This window comes from Chiloscyllium punctatum, chromosome 11 (assembly GCF_047496795.1).
Source record: "Chiloscyllium punctatum isolate Juve2018m chromosome 11, sChiPun1.3, whole genome shotgun sequence".
Classification (NCBI taxonomy): domain Eukaryota; kingdom Metazoa; phylum Chordata; class Chondrichthyes; order Orectolobiformes; family Hemiscylliidae; genus Chiloscyllium; species Chiloscyllium punctatum.
In genome coordinates, this window is record NC_092749.1 from 111407019 (window position 1) to 111424596 (window position 17578).

General features: G+C 43.3%; 1 protein-coding gene across 2 annotated transcripts in view; it reads right to left on the reverse strand.

Moving 5' to 3' along the window:
- Nucleotides 1-17578, reverse strand: part of pcsk2 (proprotein convertase subtilisin/kexin type 2) — a 103562-nt gene that overhangs the window by 17099 nt on the left and 68885 nt on the right. For both annotated transcript variants that reach the window (XM_072581529.1, XM_072581528.1), the window contains 2 exons: nt 16665-16753; nt 13326-13501 (listed from right to left, as the gene is read on the reverse strand). In XM_072581529.1, coding sequence (XP_072437630.1) covers nt 13326-13501; nt 16665-16753 — 265 coding nt within the window. The remainder of the gene's footprint in view (nt 1-13325; nt 13502-16664; nt 16754-17578) is intronic.

Sequence of the window (17578 nt, forward strand, 5' to 3'; positions counted from 1 at the left end):
GGAGACAGCTACAAGCAGCGCAAATAGATTTCTGTTGCATAATAATTTTATTTATGGCTGACATTATTTGTGTGGGTGGAAGGCAATTAGTTGAACAAAACACATCTCAGTGTTGCCAAGGGAGATTCCCCAGTGACTCGGCAGACAGTTCGATCATCGTGTTGGAGACCCCGGGATTTTAACTCCCCGGGTTGTGTGCTTTTACAGTTTTGGGGAAGGGCAAACAAATTGAGAAGAACATCAGAAATAGGAGCAGGAGAAGGCATTCCGCCCCTGCTCTGCTACGCACTGTGATCATGGCTGATCATAGATTCATGGAATCGAACAGTATAGAAGATCTGAGCTGCCAACTGACATTTTACCTCAACTTCACTTTGCAGTCCTAACCCCAAATCCATTAATTCGCAGAAAACTATTGCTTCCTGTCTTGCTCATTGACTGAGCTGCTGAGGTAGAGCATTTATAGGATTCACCATTCAATGTCTCCTTGTCTCAGTCCTAAATAGCTTATACCGATTCTGAGACATTCATCCCATTGCTGGATTAAGGTGGGAAACATGTCGGCCATCTTGTGCATAGCAAGCTCCCACAAACAGCAATTCCGTAATCTGCTTAGGGATAGTATCATAGAATCCCTACAGTGTGAGAGCAAGACCATTTGACCTACTGAGTCTGCACTGACCCTCCAAGGAGCACGTAACTCAGACCCCAATCCCCATAACTCTGCATTACCCGTGGCTAAGCCACCTAACCTGGATGCAATAAGCATTTTAGTATGGCGAATCCACTGAAACTGCAGGAGGAAACCAGAACAGCCGGAGGAAACTTATGCAGAGACAGGGAGAACATGCAAAGTCCACATAGACTGTCTCTCTTAGGTGGAACCAAACCCAGGTGCCTGGCGCTGTGAGGCAGTAGTGCACCCCACTGAGCCACCATGTCAGATGGTTTTGTTTTTGTTTTAATATGAGTTTGATCCATGCAGGACTGGAGTGCAGAGTGATAACTGCTGCCTTTTCCCATTCCAAGATTAAACATTGTTGCCTTGGTCAATGGTATCCACTTCAGCCAGAGTAAATGGCTCCCTGAACTAAAGCTTAGCTCTCTCATTGGGAGAAAACTAAAATTTGCTTTTGAACTCAATCCATGATTCTTCAGAACTGAGACCTGCACCTTCTGTTCCAAAGCCAAAACCAAACTAATGGCCTTGATGTGCAACAAGATCTGGACAATATCCAGACTTGGGCTGAATAATGGAAGTAACATTCATGCCACACAAACACCAGATGCAACAAAGGAACATGCAGCAAGATGTGATCAGATACTCACAGCCCTGCTCTTTGCTGGTGACTGCCTGAGACTGAGGTCACATATCCCTGCATCGAGTGGTTCTGCAGCTTTCTTGCCTCTCTACTTGAGCTGCACACCGGTGACCTAACTACCCCACTGCGCAGAACGACAACATTCAGCCCAATCAGTCCCAAAGAGCATACCCTCTAGACCCAGCTCCCTGGAGTAACCCTGCATTTACCGGGCTTAAACTTAACATCCCTGCACACTATGGGGTAATTTAGCATGGCCAATCCATCTTAACCTGATTTGGAGATGCCGGTGTTGGACTGGGGTGTACAAAGTTAAAAATCACATGACACCAGGTTATAGTCCAACAGGTTCAACACCATCTTCAAAAAGAGATAATCTAACCATCATCCCTTAACATTCAATGGTTTAACCATCATTGAATTCCTACTTACAACATCCTAAGGGTTATCATTGATCAGAAACTTAACTGGACTCACCTAATAAACACAGTAGCAACAAAAGCAAGTCAAAGGCTAGGAATACTGTGTAACTCACCTCTTGACTCCCCAAAACCTGTCCACCATCAACAAGGCATAAGTCAGGAATGTGATGGATTACTCCCCACTTGCCCTGGATGGGGGCAGCTCCAACAACACTCAAGAAGCTCGACACCATCCAGGACAAAGCAGCCCACTTGATTGGCACCACATCCACAAACATCCACTCCCTCCACCACCAACGCTCAGTAGCAGCAGTGTGTACCATCTACAAGAGGCACTGAAAAAGCTCCTAAAGCCCCTAAGACAGCACCTTCCAAACCCATGACCACTTCCAAGGGCAAGGACAGCAGATACATCGGAACACTGCACAGTAAAAGTGCCCCTCCAAGCTACTCACCATCCTGGCTGGGAAACATATCACCGTTCCTTCACTGTTGCTCGGTCAAAATTCTGGAACTCCCTCCCAAAGGGCATTGTGTGTCAACTCAGTGCATCTGGACTGCTGCGGTTCAAGAAGGCAGCTCAACCCCCCCCCCCTTCTCAAGGGGCAACTAGGGACGGGCAATAAATGTGGTCCAGCCAGCGACACCCACTCCCCACGAGTAAGTAAGAGTGTTTCTGTTCTAAATGAGTTTCTGAACCATTTGTTAAAAAACATTACAATCATAAAACTGACCTAATCCAATTTATAGCTGGCAGACCTTTCACCATGAGATCTCTGCTGAGTGCAGAATGCAAATGTGGCATGCACTTAAACTCTGACAAACTCACCCTAATAATTCTGACTTGACACCACTATGACCAGCAAAGTGAGGAAAACCTTGAAGCCATTAAGTCTTGTTTAGATTTTCCTCCCAATTACACAGGTGAAGGGCCAGTGTTTAGATTGAGCAGTGAATTAATAAATCCCCGGTTGTTGTCAACATTGTAACCTGAACGGTATAAGCTAATCCAGCCTCACACAGTGCAGCCGCTTGTAAGCAGATGCTGTTTTCACTGCTGAGTGCTTCCCATTGGTTTGCCAGAGGTGCTAAACCAGAGCTCAGAAACAAACAAAAAGGTGCTTCATACCCATATTAGACAAACCACCTTTCACCAGACTTTACACTTTGCTGCAAAGCAAATCAATATTTACATTTGAAATTTTTAAAAAATTCTAAAATACTGCCTTCAGTTACGTAGTGGTGATATCACTGGACTAGCAATCCCAAACTCCTCCAGACTAATGTTTGACAGTCATGGGGTCAGATACCCATCAGGCAAATGGTGGAATGCAAATTCAATGTTTTTGTTTTGAAAAAGCCATCCCACTAATGACCATGTAACCACTGTCAATCTTTGTAAAGCCCAACAGGCTCACCGCTGTCCTTCAGGGAAGGAAAGCAAATGTAATGTTGTCATTTAGCTCAAGAGGGTTGGAATAAAAGCAGCGATGTGCTTCTGAGACTTCATAAAGCTCTAGTTAGGCTCCATTTAGAATACCGTGTCCAATTTTGGGTCCCACACCTCAGGAAGGGCATACTGGCACTGGTGTGTGTCCAACAGAGATTCACACGGATGATCCCTGGAATGGTGGGACTAACATAGGATGAATGGCTGAGGATCCTGGGATTGAATTCATTAGAGTTTAGAAGGTTGAGGGGAGATCTAATAGAAACTTACAAGATAATGCATGGCTAAGAAAGGGTGGACATTGGAAATTTGTTTCCATTAGGTGGGGAGACTAGGACCCGTGGGCATAGCCTTAGCATTAGAGGGGGTCAATTTAGAACGGAAATGAGGAGACATTTCTTCAGCCAGAGAGTGATGGGCCTGTGGAATTCATTGCCACGGAGTGCAGTGGAGGACAGGACGGTAAATGTCTTCAAGGCAGAGATTGATAAATTCTTGATCTCACAAGGAATTAGGGCTACGGGGAGAGTGCAGGTAAGTTGAGTTGAAATGCCTATCAGCCATGATTAAATGGGGGAGTGGACTCGATGGGCTCAATGGCCTTACTTCCACTCCTATATCTAATGATCTTATGTTCTTTTGGAAATCTGCCATCCTTACCTGGTCTGGCCTACATGTGACTCCATACCCAAGGTAATGGGGTTGACTCCTATCTGCCCTCTGGGTATTAAAGCTGCCCACATTCCCTGGCAAATGTTTATAAAGAGTGTTATCCTCAGAGGAGAGAAGGTTGAGAGGAGATTTAATGGAGTCATTCAAAATTATGAAGGGTCTGGATGATGCAGGCTGTGACATGAGATCCTTAATGGCACTTGACTAAGGGATGGATTCTGAAACGATGTTTCTCCTTGTGAGAAAGACTAGGACTAGGGGACACTCACACAAACAAGTGTATCTTCCATTTAAGAAATGGGTGAGGCAGAAATATTTTCATTCAGGGGGCCATTAGTCTCTGAAACTCTCCTCCCCAGAAAGCGGTAGAGGTGGGGGGTCATTGAACATTTTTAAGGTGGAGCAAGATAGATTCTTGGCCAATGAGGAGGTTATTGGGTTTGGTGGGAATGTGGAGTTGAGGCCATAATCAGATCAGCCATGACTTTAATGAATTACAGGTCAGGCTAGAGGGGCTGAATAGCCTTCGCTTTGTATGCTGAGAGGCAAACATTGAGAAACTCTTCCCATTGGCAGAAATGTCAAAAACCAAAAGGCTCTATCAATATGATAAATGGCAAAAGAAACCCAACGGCCACAGGAGAAATAACCTTTTCCCTTAATGAATGGTTTAGGATCTGGACTTCCTGAGTATGTGATAGAAACAGAGTCAATCCTGGATTTTGAAATGGACTACAATGGTTAGCTTTTAACTTTACTTCTTTATTTTTCTACCTTGTACCTAGGATTTGGTAACTAGGTACCTGGCACCTAAGATGGAGTCAGGAATGACAATTTTGTACACTTTTCACTCTACTCCTCTACTTGAGCACACCTGAAATAAAATCTAATTCTAATTCTAAGGACTTGTCAGCCTGTAGGTGGGGCTGTGGGACAAGCAGAGATGCTCTCGCAGAAGGCCTACATGGGCTCATTGGGCTGAAGGGTCTCCATTCATGTTGTAGCCATTGTATTATGACTTGGTCACACCCCTCTGGCTAAATCCACAAATCTGTACAAGCTACAGTCATTAAAGGACAGGAGACCCCAAGGTATACATTAGTTGAGTTAGGATGCAGAAGCATTGATATGATTTGATTTGTTAGTGTTACATGTACCACGGTACAGTGAAAAGTGCCGTCTTAAATGCTTTGCAGACAGATTGTACTACACAAGTGCATCAGGGTAACAGAACAAAGTGCAGGATAGTGCCAAGAAGGTGCAGAGAGAGAGCAACATTAACATTAAAGAGGTCCATTCAAAAGTCTGATAACAGCAGGGAAGAAGCTGTTCTTGAATCTGTTTGTACGTGTACACAAACATTTAAATCTTCTGCCAGACAGAAGAGGGTGGAAGAGAGTATAACTGAAGCTTTTGATTACTGGACACGTATTTGAGGAGGACTAATTTGATACACTGTAGGGAAGTAGCTGGCATCTCTGATTAAATTGGGCAGTGCTCTCAAAGAGGAGACAGTGAGGGCTGCAGATGCTGGAGATCAGAGTCGAGAGTGTGTTGCTGGAAAAGCACGGCAGGTCAGGCAGCATCAGAGGAGCAGGAAAATCGGCGTTTTCTGATGAAGGGCTCCAACTCAAAACGTCGATTTTCCTGCACCTCAGGTGCTGCCTGACCTGCTGTGCTTTTCCAGCAACATACTCTCAACACTAGTGCTCTCAAAGAGCCAGGATAGACCTAATGTTTTGGGCCTTTACCCGCATTGTGAGATTATACGATTCATCAGCCCAATCAAGGAGGCACCGACTTGCTGGGAAAGGTGAACCCGAATGTTAGCAGAGTTCTGTGGAATGAAAGTTTTTCCCAATCCCACTTTGTTACATGAATCTCTCTACTTCACCTCCATTCCCTCCCTCTCTCCAACTGTTGCTACCTGCTCCTAGGGTAACCTTCTGCTTGATTCTTCCATGGGATGTAGGTTTCATGGGCAAGGCCAGCAGTTATTGCCCATCCTTAATTGCCTCTGACCTGAGTGCCTTGCTCAGCTCTTCCAGCATCAATGACATTGTTGTGGGTCTGGAGTCACATGTTGGTCACATCAGGAATGATTTCCTCCCTTTCGGGAACATTCTGACCCCAACGGCCCTTTGTGACTAGATTATGATAGGTTCATGGTCACCATTACTTAGGCTAGCTTTATCTTCCACAACTTGTAAAGACTGGAATTGAAATTTCACTCACTGCCGTGGTGGATTCAAGTCTCCACACAACTACCCTGGGCCTCGAGGTTACTGACTCACTGACATTACCACTAACTACACCATCATTTCTGCAAAAACACAATCAGTGATACTCAATGACAGCAGAACCAAGCTTTAGATTAGATTAGATTCCCTACAGTGTGGAAACAGGCCCTTTGGCCCAACCAGTCCACACCAACCCTCTAAAGAGTAACCCACCCAGGCTCATTTCCCTCTGACTAATGCACCTAACACTACAGGCAATTTAGCATGGCCAATTCACCTGACCTGCACAACTTTGGACTGTGGGAGGAAACCGAAGCACCTGGAGGAAACCCACACAGACACAGGGAGAATGTGCAAACTCCACACAGACAGTCACCTGAGGCTGGGATCAAACCTGGGACCCTGGTGCTGTGAGACAGCAGTGCTAATCACTTAGCCACTATGCTGCCCATAAATAGTGTAAAAGTGTTGCAAGATTGGGCCTCACATGATCACACTTTTCCATGCTCCATCAGATATTAACCTTCCATTTTCTTCAACCTCACCCCCTATCCTCGATCTCCCTCTCCTCCACCTCTCCCTTTTCTCCATCCCCAAACCCCCATCTAACCTGTCCTTCATCTCCCTCTCCATCATCTCCCTCTCGTCGATGTCCCTCTCCTCTATCTCCCCTTCTCTTCCATCTCCTTCTCCTCCACCTCCCATTACTCCAACTCTCCCTCTCCTCCATCTCTCCCATATCCTCCATCTCTTTCTCTCTCCTCCATCTCCCATCTCCACCATCTATCCTCTCCTCCACCTCTCCCCATCTCATCCTCTCCTCCATCTCCTTCTCCTTCTCCTCCATCTCTCCCTCTCCTCCATTTCTCCCTCTCCCATCTCCGCCATCTCTCTCTCCTTCATCTTCCCTCTCCTCCATCTTCCCATCTCTTCCTCTCCTCCATTTCATTCTCCTTCTTCTCCATCTCCTTCTTCTCCATCTCCTTCTCCTCCATCTCTCCCTCTCCCATCACCTACATCTCCTGCTTCTTCATCTCACCTCTCCTCCACCTCCCCCCCTCCATTTCCCCCTCCTACACCTCTCCCTTCTTCATCTCTCCTTCTCTTCCACCTCTCCTCCACTTCCCTATCCTCCATCTGTCCCTCTCCTCTATCTCTCCCTCTTCTCCATCTCTCTCTCCTCCATCACCCCTCTCCTCCATCTCCCCTCTCCTCCATCTCCTTCTCCTCATTCTCCTTCTCCTCCATCTCCTCTCTCCTCTACCTTCCCTTTCCTCCATCTCTCCTCTCCTCTATCTCTCGTTGGTTGTCTAGGAGGATACAGCTGAGTCTGAGGTTCAGCCAGGGTCTTACCGGAAGGAGGTACAGCTTCAGAGAGCTGAATGCCCTAATCCAACATCTTGCTTTTACGTTTCCAAACTAACATCAGGCTTTTTACTTGGATTTTCAGCTCCTGGTGGTTGTAGGTGGGATGGTCTATCTTGAAATCCACTCTGAGAAGCTGGTGTGTGAGTCAATCGCTGGGGTAACTCCAGCACAAGTTTGTTTTGAAGAATAAGTGAATGGTGCTGAAAGCCAGGTTGGTGGAGAGACAGAAATGGCTTTTCAGTGTGTTATATATGAACATACAAATTAATAACAGGAGTAGGCCACTCAGCCTCTCAAGTCTACTCCCCCATTCAGTAAGGTCTGGGCAGATCTGATTACTCTGCATTCCTATCTTCCTTCCTTTCTTTTAGTTCATTCATGGGATGAGGGTGTGGCTGGCTGGGCAGCATTTATGACCCATCTCTAATTGCCCAGAGGGCAGTTAAGAGTCAACCACTTTTCTGCGGCTCTGGAGTCACATGTAGGTCAGACCAGGATGAGGATGGCAGTTTCCTTCCCTGAAGGACATCAGTGAACCAAATGGGGTTTTTCCTGAGAATTGATTCACGGTCACCATTAGAGTCTTAATTCCAGAGTTTCATTGAATTCAAATTCCACTATTTACCTTGGCAAGGTTCGAACCTGGGTCCCCAGAACATTACCAGGGTCTCTGAATTAACAGCCCAGTGATAACACCACGAGGTCATTGCCTTTTACTCATCACAAAGCTACCTAATTCAGCCTTAAAAATATTCAATGGCTTCCATTGCCATTTGAGGGCAAGTCCCAAAGATTCACAACCATCTGTGAGGAATAAAGATCATCTTCCTCTCTGTTTCAAATGGGCGTATACTGATTTGTAAACAGCATCCCCTCGTTCTAGATTCTCCCACAAGAGGAAACTTCCTTTCCACATCCACCTGGTCAAAACCCTTCAGGACCTCCAATCCTATACAATGAAAGGATGCTTCCCATCAGTAAGTTTTATTTAGAATATCAGTTGCGTGGTCACAAGTACCTGCAACCAACCTCATGCTATTCAAGACACACATCATGTTACACCAGCCCAATGTATCATTTGCACCTTACTTCTATTCAATAAATATATTTTTGGGACTGCTGCAGCACACTGTAAATACCCCTCCTCAGCTGCTCTGAATTAACCATGATGTGGAGGTGCCAGGGTTAGACTGTGGTGGGCAAAGTCAGAAGTCACATGGCACCCGGGTTATAGTCCAACGGGTTTGAAATGACAAGCTTTTGGAGCGCTGCTCCTTCGTCAACTCACCTTATGAAGGAGCAGCACACCAGAAGCTTATGATTTGGACTATTACCTGGTGTCATGTGACTTCTGGCTCCGAATTAACATCCACTCTGTCATGACACAGCCTACTCTGTTAGTGAATTTTCACCACACTCTAGTAATGATATTACAAATCAAAACACACAATCACACAGAAGCAATCTCTTTCCAATTCTTGATAATTGTTGATTTTCAATATAAATTCAACAAAAGCCAGTAATGTTCTCATCCCGTGAATGAATAGAAATACTAAAAAAAAAGAGCAAATTTAAATAAAAATTTGGCCCACAGATTTTAAGGTCACACGATGAAAATGGTGTCGATTGGTTTTCAAAACCTAGGAAAATGTAAAAATTCTGATCTTATTTCAGCAGAGAAGGGGTAATAGTTGTAGAAGTGACAGCATGTGAGATTTGTTTGTGAGTTATTTCTGAATCCCATTTGAGATGACATGTCACTGAGACCTTGTCTGTTCTCTCAAGTGGCAGACGGAGGATCCCCTGTGATATTATTTTGAAGACGGACAGGGGAGATCTCTTTGTATCCAATATTCATTCCTAAACCAACATCAATAAAGAACCAATGACTTGGTCTTAGTGGGAATCTGCTGTGTGAAAATTATCAGCTACATTTTCTATATTGCAAAACTAAATACAGTTCAAAATTACATCATTGGCTGTCAAACACTTTGAGACAACTGAGGTTATAAAAGTGTAGCTGTTGAGATGCAAGGGGTGTGATTTATATAAATTTTGATATAATTTAATTTAGAGATTGCATTTTGCAGTAGTGACATGTGGGTTTGCTCAGTTTTTAATGATTAACTTGCAACTATTTCTGTGGCCATGGTGACTCATTTTAAAACATATAAGAGGAGGGAGACTTTCTTGAGAGTAATGGGATTTTGTTCTTATTCAGTGAGTTTTGCAACTGGACAGAGTAAACTTCTCTGCTTTAGGCCTCAGTTAGAAGGTTTTGGAATGGCATGGTAAAGCAATAATTGTTTAAAGAAACTTTTTTTAGTTCTAGGTTTCATGAGTCTTGGATGAAGCTGGATATGTAAGGCAGTTACTGATGGAGAAGGAGATAGTTTTAAACTCCTGCGAAACAGGTTACCTCAGTGTAAATGAAAGTTCCAGACCATAAGTGGTTGGTTAAGCCCAGGAGGAATTATTGGAAATTGAGAAAGCTCAGTTGTATCAAGAATCCAGTAAGAGGCAATCAGATTCTAAAGACTGGAAATTAAGCCACAGTTGAATTAAATCCTATGTACAAGATAGAGAAAGGAATTCTCTCTGGTGTGAGTACTGTAAAGGAGTGATGTTGGAAATTTTGAGATTGGATTTTACTGTCTGTTTCAAAGTCTTTAATCTTGTTTTATATGCAAAATAGCTTGTTTTATTCTATGGTTTTCTTAATTTCTTCTTCCGTCATAAACTTCTACTTTATTGTTTAAACCAAATCTGCTAAAGATCACCACAATAAAACCAAATAATAAGTAAAAAAATTAATTCCATTGAGCCAGATTTCAGCCTGGGATCTAGCAAATCAAATAATAATATTCAACAACGATGTAAGTTTCTTTCTTTCACATGCATCTTCAATCTACAGGGTGCTTTATATGAGAATTATCAACTACAATTTGACACAAAGTCACAGGAAGAGACAACAGGAGAAGTAATTGAAAGCTTGCCGAAAGAAGGAGGTTTAAACTTTATTAATGGGGAGAGAGTGGATTAGAAAGTTTAGAGAGTTTTTTTGGGGTGGGGGTTAAGAAAACTTAGGGCCACAGCAACTGGAGGAATGGCTTCCAAACATGGAGTGAATATAGATAAGTCCCCTGGGTCTGATGGCATTTATCCTAGGATTCTCTGGGAAGCAAGGGAGGAGATTGCAGAGCCATTGGCCTTGATTTTTGTGTCCTCTTTGTCTACAGGAGTAGTGCCAGAGGACTGGAGGCTAGCAAACGTGGTTCCCTTGTTCAAGAAGGGGAGTAGGGATAATCCTAGTAACTATAGGCCAGTGAGTCTCACTTCTGTTGTGGGCAAAGTCTTAGAGAGAATTGTAAGGGATAGGATCTATGCACATCTGGATAAGAATAATGTGATCAAGGATAGTCAGCATGGTTTTGTGAAGGGCAGGTACTATAGGAAGGATGTGGAGGCACTGGAACGGGTGCAGAGGAAGTTTACCAGGATGTTGCCTGGTATGGTAGGAAGATCCTATGAGGAAAGGCTAAGGCACTTGGGGTTGTTTTCATTGGAGAAAAGAAGGTTTAGGGGTGACTTGATAGAGGTGTACAAGATGATTAGGGGGTTAGATAGGGTTGACAGTGAGAACCTTTTTCCACGTATGGAGTCAGCTATTACAAGGGGGCATAGCTTTAAATTAAGGGGGGGTAGATATAGGACTGATGTTAGGGGTAGGTTCTTCACTCAGCGAGTCGTAAGTTCATGGAATGCCCTGCCAGTAGCAGTGGTGGACTCTCCCTCTTTATGGGTATTTAAGCGGGCATTGGATAGGTATATGGAGGATAGTGGGTTAGTGTAGGTTAGGTGGGCTTGGATCGGTGCAACATCGAGGGCCGAAGGGCCTGTACTGCGCTGTATTCTTCTATGTTCTATGTTCTATGTTCTAATACATTTGGGATGTGCAGGAGGTCAGAAATGGCGCAAATATCTCCAAGTTTGGAGAAGGTTACAGATTTGGGTGTTCAAGGTCTTTCTTATACTGCATTTGTTACAGGAGTGAACAATTCAAAATCTGGATAATTGTAACAGTTAGAAGTCAATAAATCAGACTTGCAGTTGTTCTCTGGGCACTGAAGTATCTGTTTTCCTTTTGACAATAATTTCAGACTTTAGGGATGAGTGGGAATACTGCCAAATCTAAAATGGAGACAAATTCCATTAGCTAGTTGTTGATGCAGCCTTACTAACTGAAAGACTATTACATTTGTTACTTAGATCGGTAATTGGCTGATTGTAGACAGAATAATTACTGCTCTGTCACAGTCATGATTTCTTGGCATTTCCAACATTGGAACTTTGGTGCTGAAAAGTGAAGGGGTTTTGGAGTAGAGGCATAGTTGAAAGAGAATCTGACAGATTTCAAATTTGTTCTGAAATGCCATAGAAAAGCCTTGTATAGGATAATTTTTTTACACACAATTTAATGTCCACCAAAACATTAACAATTTATGTGATATATGTCTCAGCTCCACAGATTTTGGAAAGTAAATGCCATTTGCTTCTATGTCTGACATAAAGTTCAGGGTCATGTGGTTAAGTTTGGAAGAAAGGTAAGCAAATGTCGCAGTAATCTTTTGACATCGGGTCAAGCATTCCTTTTTTTATTTAAACATAATAAACAACTATACATACTAGATATTATCAATATACTAGAGATGGGTCTAGGCTTTACCTCTCTCATGAGGCAGCTAGAGTGAATGGTCTCCTTATAGTCGTATTTACAAGAAGAGATGGCACTGCTACCTCGCAGCACAGAGACCCAGGTTTGATTCCAGCCTCAGGTGACTCTCTGTGTGAAGTTTGCACATTCTCCCCGTGTCTGCGTGGGTTTCCTCCGGGTGCTCCGGTTTCCTCCCACAATCCAAAGATGTGCAGGTCAAGCGAATTGGCCATGCTAAATTGCCCATAGTGTTAGGTGGGTTACTTTTCGGAGGGTCGGTGTGGACTAGTTGGGCCAAATAGTCTGTTTCTACATTGAAGGGAATCTATTCACTACATTAACTCTATCAAAATGTGATTTTTCTTATATTTCACCCCTCTGCAGTTACTTGATTCACAATGTCAACTATTAGGTTCGGTTCTGGTTAACATTTCTTTATCATTCACGGGATGTGGGCATCCCTGGCTGGCCCAAGACCTGTTACCCATCCTCAGGTGTCCCTTGAGGAGATGCATGTTTGCTAACCACTTGAACAGCTGCGCTCCATCTGATGTAGATATTCCAACAAGACACCTGTTAACTATAGAATCCCAGAACGAAAATATTTAGTCTTGGAAAAAAAATTACACATGTTATAAAGAACAAACCAGAATATTCTGAAGAGATTAGAGAATGCATCAGTTACTGATTGGATCATTTACTGATGCACTGGTTTTAGTGGCACAACGGTAGTGTCCCTATCTTTAGACCAGGAGGTCTGAGTTCATGCTCCATCTGATCCAGAGGTGATATTATCATTTCTGAACAGATTGATTAGGAAAATATCATAGGTTGGTCACTAAAGGGTATTGATTAGCAAGAGAGAGGGTAGACTGGAGTTTCCATTGAACTGTGAAGGGTAAGTAACAGTTGTGGATGTCACACTGACTCCGGCTTCCTGTCTTGGTAAATGAATGGGTGGTAGTTTTATGGCTTACAATTTCCAGTGTGGGATCACTGAATCCAAAGCAAAAACCCAATCAACCCATCTCATCTGAGCTGGTTATCACCTTCCTCACTTTGGTGCTGGCTTACACATGTATATGAGTGAGAATGTGTAACTCCTCCATCAATTATCACCTCCGCCTCTGCTCTTACCTTGTTAACACCATCCGCCATGGCCTGTAAAGTCAACTCACGAGGTCCATCCACGGTTTTACCGTCATCAGTTGGCCCCCAGCTAGCGCTGTAGATGTCTATAATCTGAGGCATGTGACTGATGGAAGAGGCTTCAATGATGTCAGTCATGAATGGCTGGTCCAGCATGCGAATGCCTGTAGAATGTTGAGAGATCATGTGAATGTTTCTGAAAATATCAATACGATTCATCCATGCATCAGAAATGGAGCAATTGTATTTGATTGTTTCTGGACCTTCTTTTTAATCAATGGAGTGCTGACGCCCATGATGCAATGTTAAATGATGACTGCACATGTTCCCTTCTGACTTTGACAGACTGTGTCCCTGTAGATATAAATATAACATTGATTTTTTTTTAAACTAACAAAATCAACCTTGTTTAATGGTTGCACAGGTTAGCTCAGTTGGCTGGATAGCTGGCTTGTGATACTAACAGTGTGGGTTCAATTCCTGTACCAGCTGAGGCTACCGTGAAGAGTTTGTTTTCTCAACCCCTTGTCTGAGGCATGGTGACCCCCTGGTTAAACCACTACCAGTCCTCTCTCTAAAGAGAGAAGCCCTATGGTCTGTAAGACCTCAGCAGCTTCACATTTTTTCTCTTAACTGATATGCTTTTTCATTTTTTTTTTAGATGTTTGTTAGGTCTTTATCACTCTTGATTTCAATCATTTGAGATATTTCACTGCTACTGACCATACACCTGGGCGTCAGCAAAAGCAGCCTTTTTTAAAAACATGATTTGAAAAATATCAAATTATGATTATGGACTGTACAGAGGCACTTGGTGTTCAAAGGGATTGGTGTGTCTGGCTTCATAAATCCAAGGAGCACAACAGAATTAAATGTTGGAGGTTATGTGCCAAGGGGAGCATTAGACCCTCAGAATAAGGAATTCTTGGTGCTATTATATAGGACTTTTGGAAATGAAACAACTCTTCAGACGTTGGCATGCCATCACCCATCATCGTTTATTTACAAATGCATAGCCTTTGACAATAGCACAACCTCTCATTGAGTCAGGCAGTCAGGGCTCAGTATCCCTGACATTCACCCTTTTATGGTAGACAGGCAGGAGGCTGGAATAACACAGCAAGCCAGGTAGCATCAGGAGGCGGAGAAGTCAATATTTCACGTGTAATCCTTCCTGTAACCTTGACTTCTCCACTTCCTGATGCTGCCAGGCTTGCTGTGTTCTTCCAGCCTCCTGCTTGTCTACCTTGGAATCCAGAATCTGAAGTTTCTTTTGTCTCATTTACCCTTTGATGTCAGCCAGGGCTCCCTGATTGGACCAGCTTAACAGCCCAATCAGGGGTCTCATATTCTATGAGGTCTAGCTGGCTGACCTCATTACAAACACAACAGGTAAGACTACACTTGAAGCATTGTTGAAGAGGTCATCCATTCTTCAAGAAGGATCCTCTTGCCTTGGAGTTGGTATAACAAAAGTCCACTGATTGGTGTCTTGAAGGAGAGAGCTGACATACAAGAAGAGATGGAATAGAATAAGACTATATTCTTTGAGTTTCTAAGAATTAAAGGCTAATTTCATTGAGATATGTGGAATTCCTCCAAACCTGGACAGGGTCGGTGCTGAGAAACTGTTTCCCCCTCATCTCAGGTTAAGGAGATGAAGGTTAAGGATGAAATTGAGAAGAAATGGCTTCACTCAGAGGGTTGTGAATCATTGGAATTTTCCACCACAGAGACATTGGATACTCAGTCATTGAGAGGATTGAAGATTGAGGTTAGTAGGTTTTTGGACACTGAAAAGAATCAAGGAATATAGGATTTGGTACAGAAATAAAACTGAGGGAAGAGATCAGCCATTGTATTCTGGAGGGGCTGAATGGCCAGCTGTCACTACAATGTTTTATATTTTATATATTTTATGTTTTATCCAGTTTAATCGGAGAAAAAAGCAATAATTTGTAAGTTTTGAAATAGGACACAGATTTGTGATGTTCTATCACATAAGTGAAGGAGTGAGTATTCTCTTATTTGATATATCTGCTTTCTAGAACCAGTGTGGGTGTTGTATTATTGTGAGGTTAATCGCTACAATATTATTTTGCTTTGATGCATGTTGTTGAGATCTGATTGAATCTCACAACTTCCATTGACACAAGTTGGCCTCAAGCTTGTCTCTCGACATGTCTCATTCAGAATCGCTCCGAAGTTGGATTTATATATCAATTTCACAGGATTTCCTGACTCTTAAAAACTGTTGCAGCCGGAAAGAGTTGGGATGGAAGTTGCAATTTGTAATTGTATACATTGGTGTTGGGAGGAAAGGGTGGGTAGACTGGGCTTTGAACCAAAGTGTCAGGTGAGAATTATTGGCCCTGCACCCCTGTAATCAGCTATTCTGATTGATCTCTTAAAACATTTACCATTTACCAGATATCACGGGCAAGTCCTGCATTTATTACTCATCCTTAATTCCTTCAGGAAGGTGGCATTTTCTTGAATCACTATAGTTCCTGTGTTGTAGGTAGGCTCACAATACTGCTACAGAGGGAATTTACAGTATATTTCCAATGGCATGTTTCTGGGTCAGGTTGGTGTATGGGTTGGGGGGGTGGGGGGGGATGTTCTCATGTACCTCCTGCTCTTGCCTTTTGAGGTGGCATGGATTGAGGGTTTGTAGGGTGCTGTTAAAAGAGCCTGGGTGAGTTGCTGCAGTGCATCTTGTAGATGGCACATGCCACACGACATGCCATATTTTCATTACTGGGAAGGTAATTAGCATCAGTCCAAGAAGGACCTCGTGCATCTGTAATTGTCAGAGGGAGAACTTGAGGGGCACCACTTATATGGGGCAAGGCAAGGACGTTGGCAAGTCTGAACAACCACTGTCAGTGTGGGGATCGAACCTGTGCTGTTAGCATCACTCTGGACCATCCTTTAGCCACCTAGCCAATTACAGTAATCTACCCTTACCCTTTCAGCATAATGTTTGCTGATTATTATTGAAAATTCATTCGCGTTTTAGTTCAATGAGCCAAAATGCCACAGGTAAATATGTTCAAAAAAGACAAAAATTGGAAAATCAAATTCAATGAATATGGGATTGGCAACAACAAGATGCTGTCCTTTGGCATTTTCAGTTTGGAAATACATCCCAAGGATTTCCCCCCCAAAAAATTACCCTATTACCTCCCGAAAAAAGTGTTATTTTTCTCTTGGTTACTTAATTTTGCTTTGCATTTGTAAAATCTGATGGGGATTTCTGCCTCTCACTTGCTTTGCTTCTAACATAGCTCCTTCATTAACATAGCTTGACACATTATACCATACCTGCCACCCGTGATGAGTAAGCCACTCCCACACCACATATGTTGTTATTGGCAGCAGCAGACACTTCACCAGCACACCGTGTCCCGTGGCTGCAGAAGAGGGTTCCATAATTATTCAACAATAAAATAAACATCGCACATCAATTGCTTGTTTTTGGTTTTGTTGATTCAGGGCACGTAGACAATGCTGGTAAAGGGCAACATTTATTGTCCATCCTCAATTGCCCTTGCAAAGGTGGTGAGGTGCCTCATTGGCAGCTGGGTGGCACACGAGGCCAATTCAGGGTCAACTGTGGGTCTGGAGTCACATGTAGGCCAGACCAGATAAGGTTGGCTGATTTCCTTCCCTAAGCAACATTAACAAATCCGATGCGTTTTTCCGACACTCTACCAATTTTCTGCTCACAGTTAGTGACACTAGTTTCTGATTCCAGATTTATTCAACTTCAGTTCAATTCCACATCTGCTGATTAGAATTCAGGTTTCTGAAACATGATGTTATGCACGCTGGCAGGCAGGATAGAGGAGCTGTAAGCTGGTTAAACAGAGAAAGATGGCGGAGAGTAACAGGACAGAGGGGTTTTCATCCATAAATGACAAAAAGCTAGCATCCAAATAAGGAAGGGAAATAGAATGTTGGCCTTTATCTTGAAGGCATCGGGAAGGAGGTTTTGCTAAAACTATACAAGGTACAAGTCAGAGAGCAGCTGTAATACAGTGAACAGTTTTGTGTCCCTAATAAAAGATAGATACACTGACATTGGAGGAGCCCAGAGAAAGTTCACGACACCAATCCCGAGTATGGAGGGACTGTCTTATGAGGAAAGATTAGTAGGTTGGGCCTGTTCTCAGAATTTAGAAAAAAAGAGAGGCGGTCTTATTGAAACATCCAAGAATCTCTCGGGTCTTGACAGG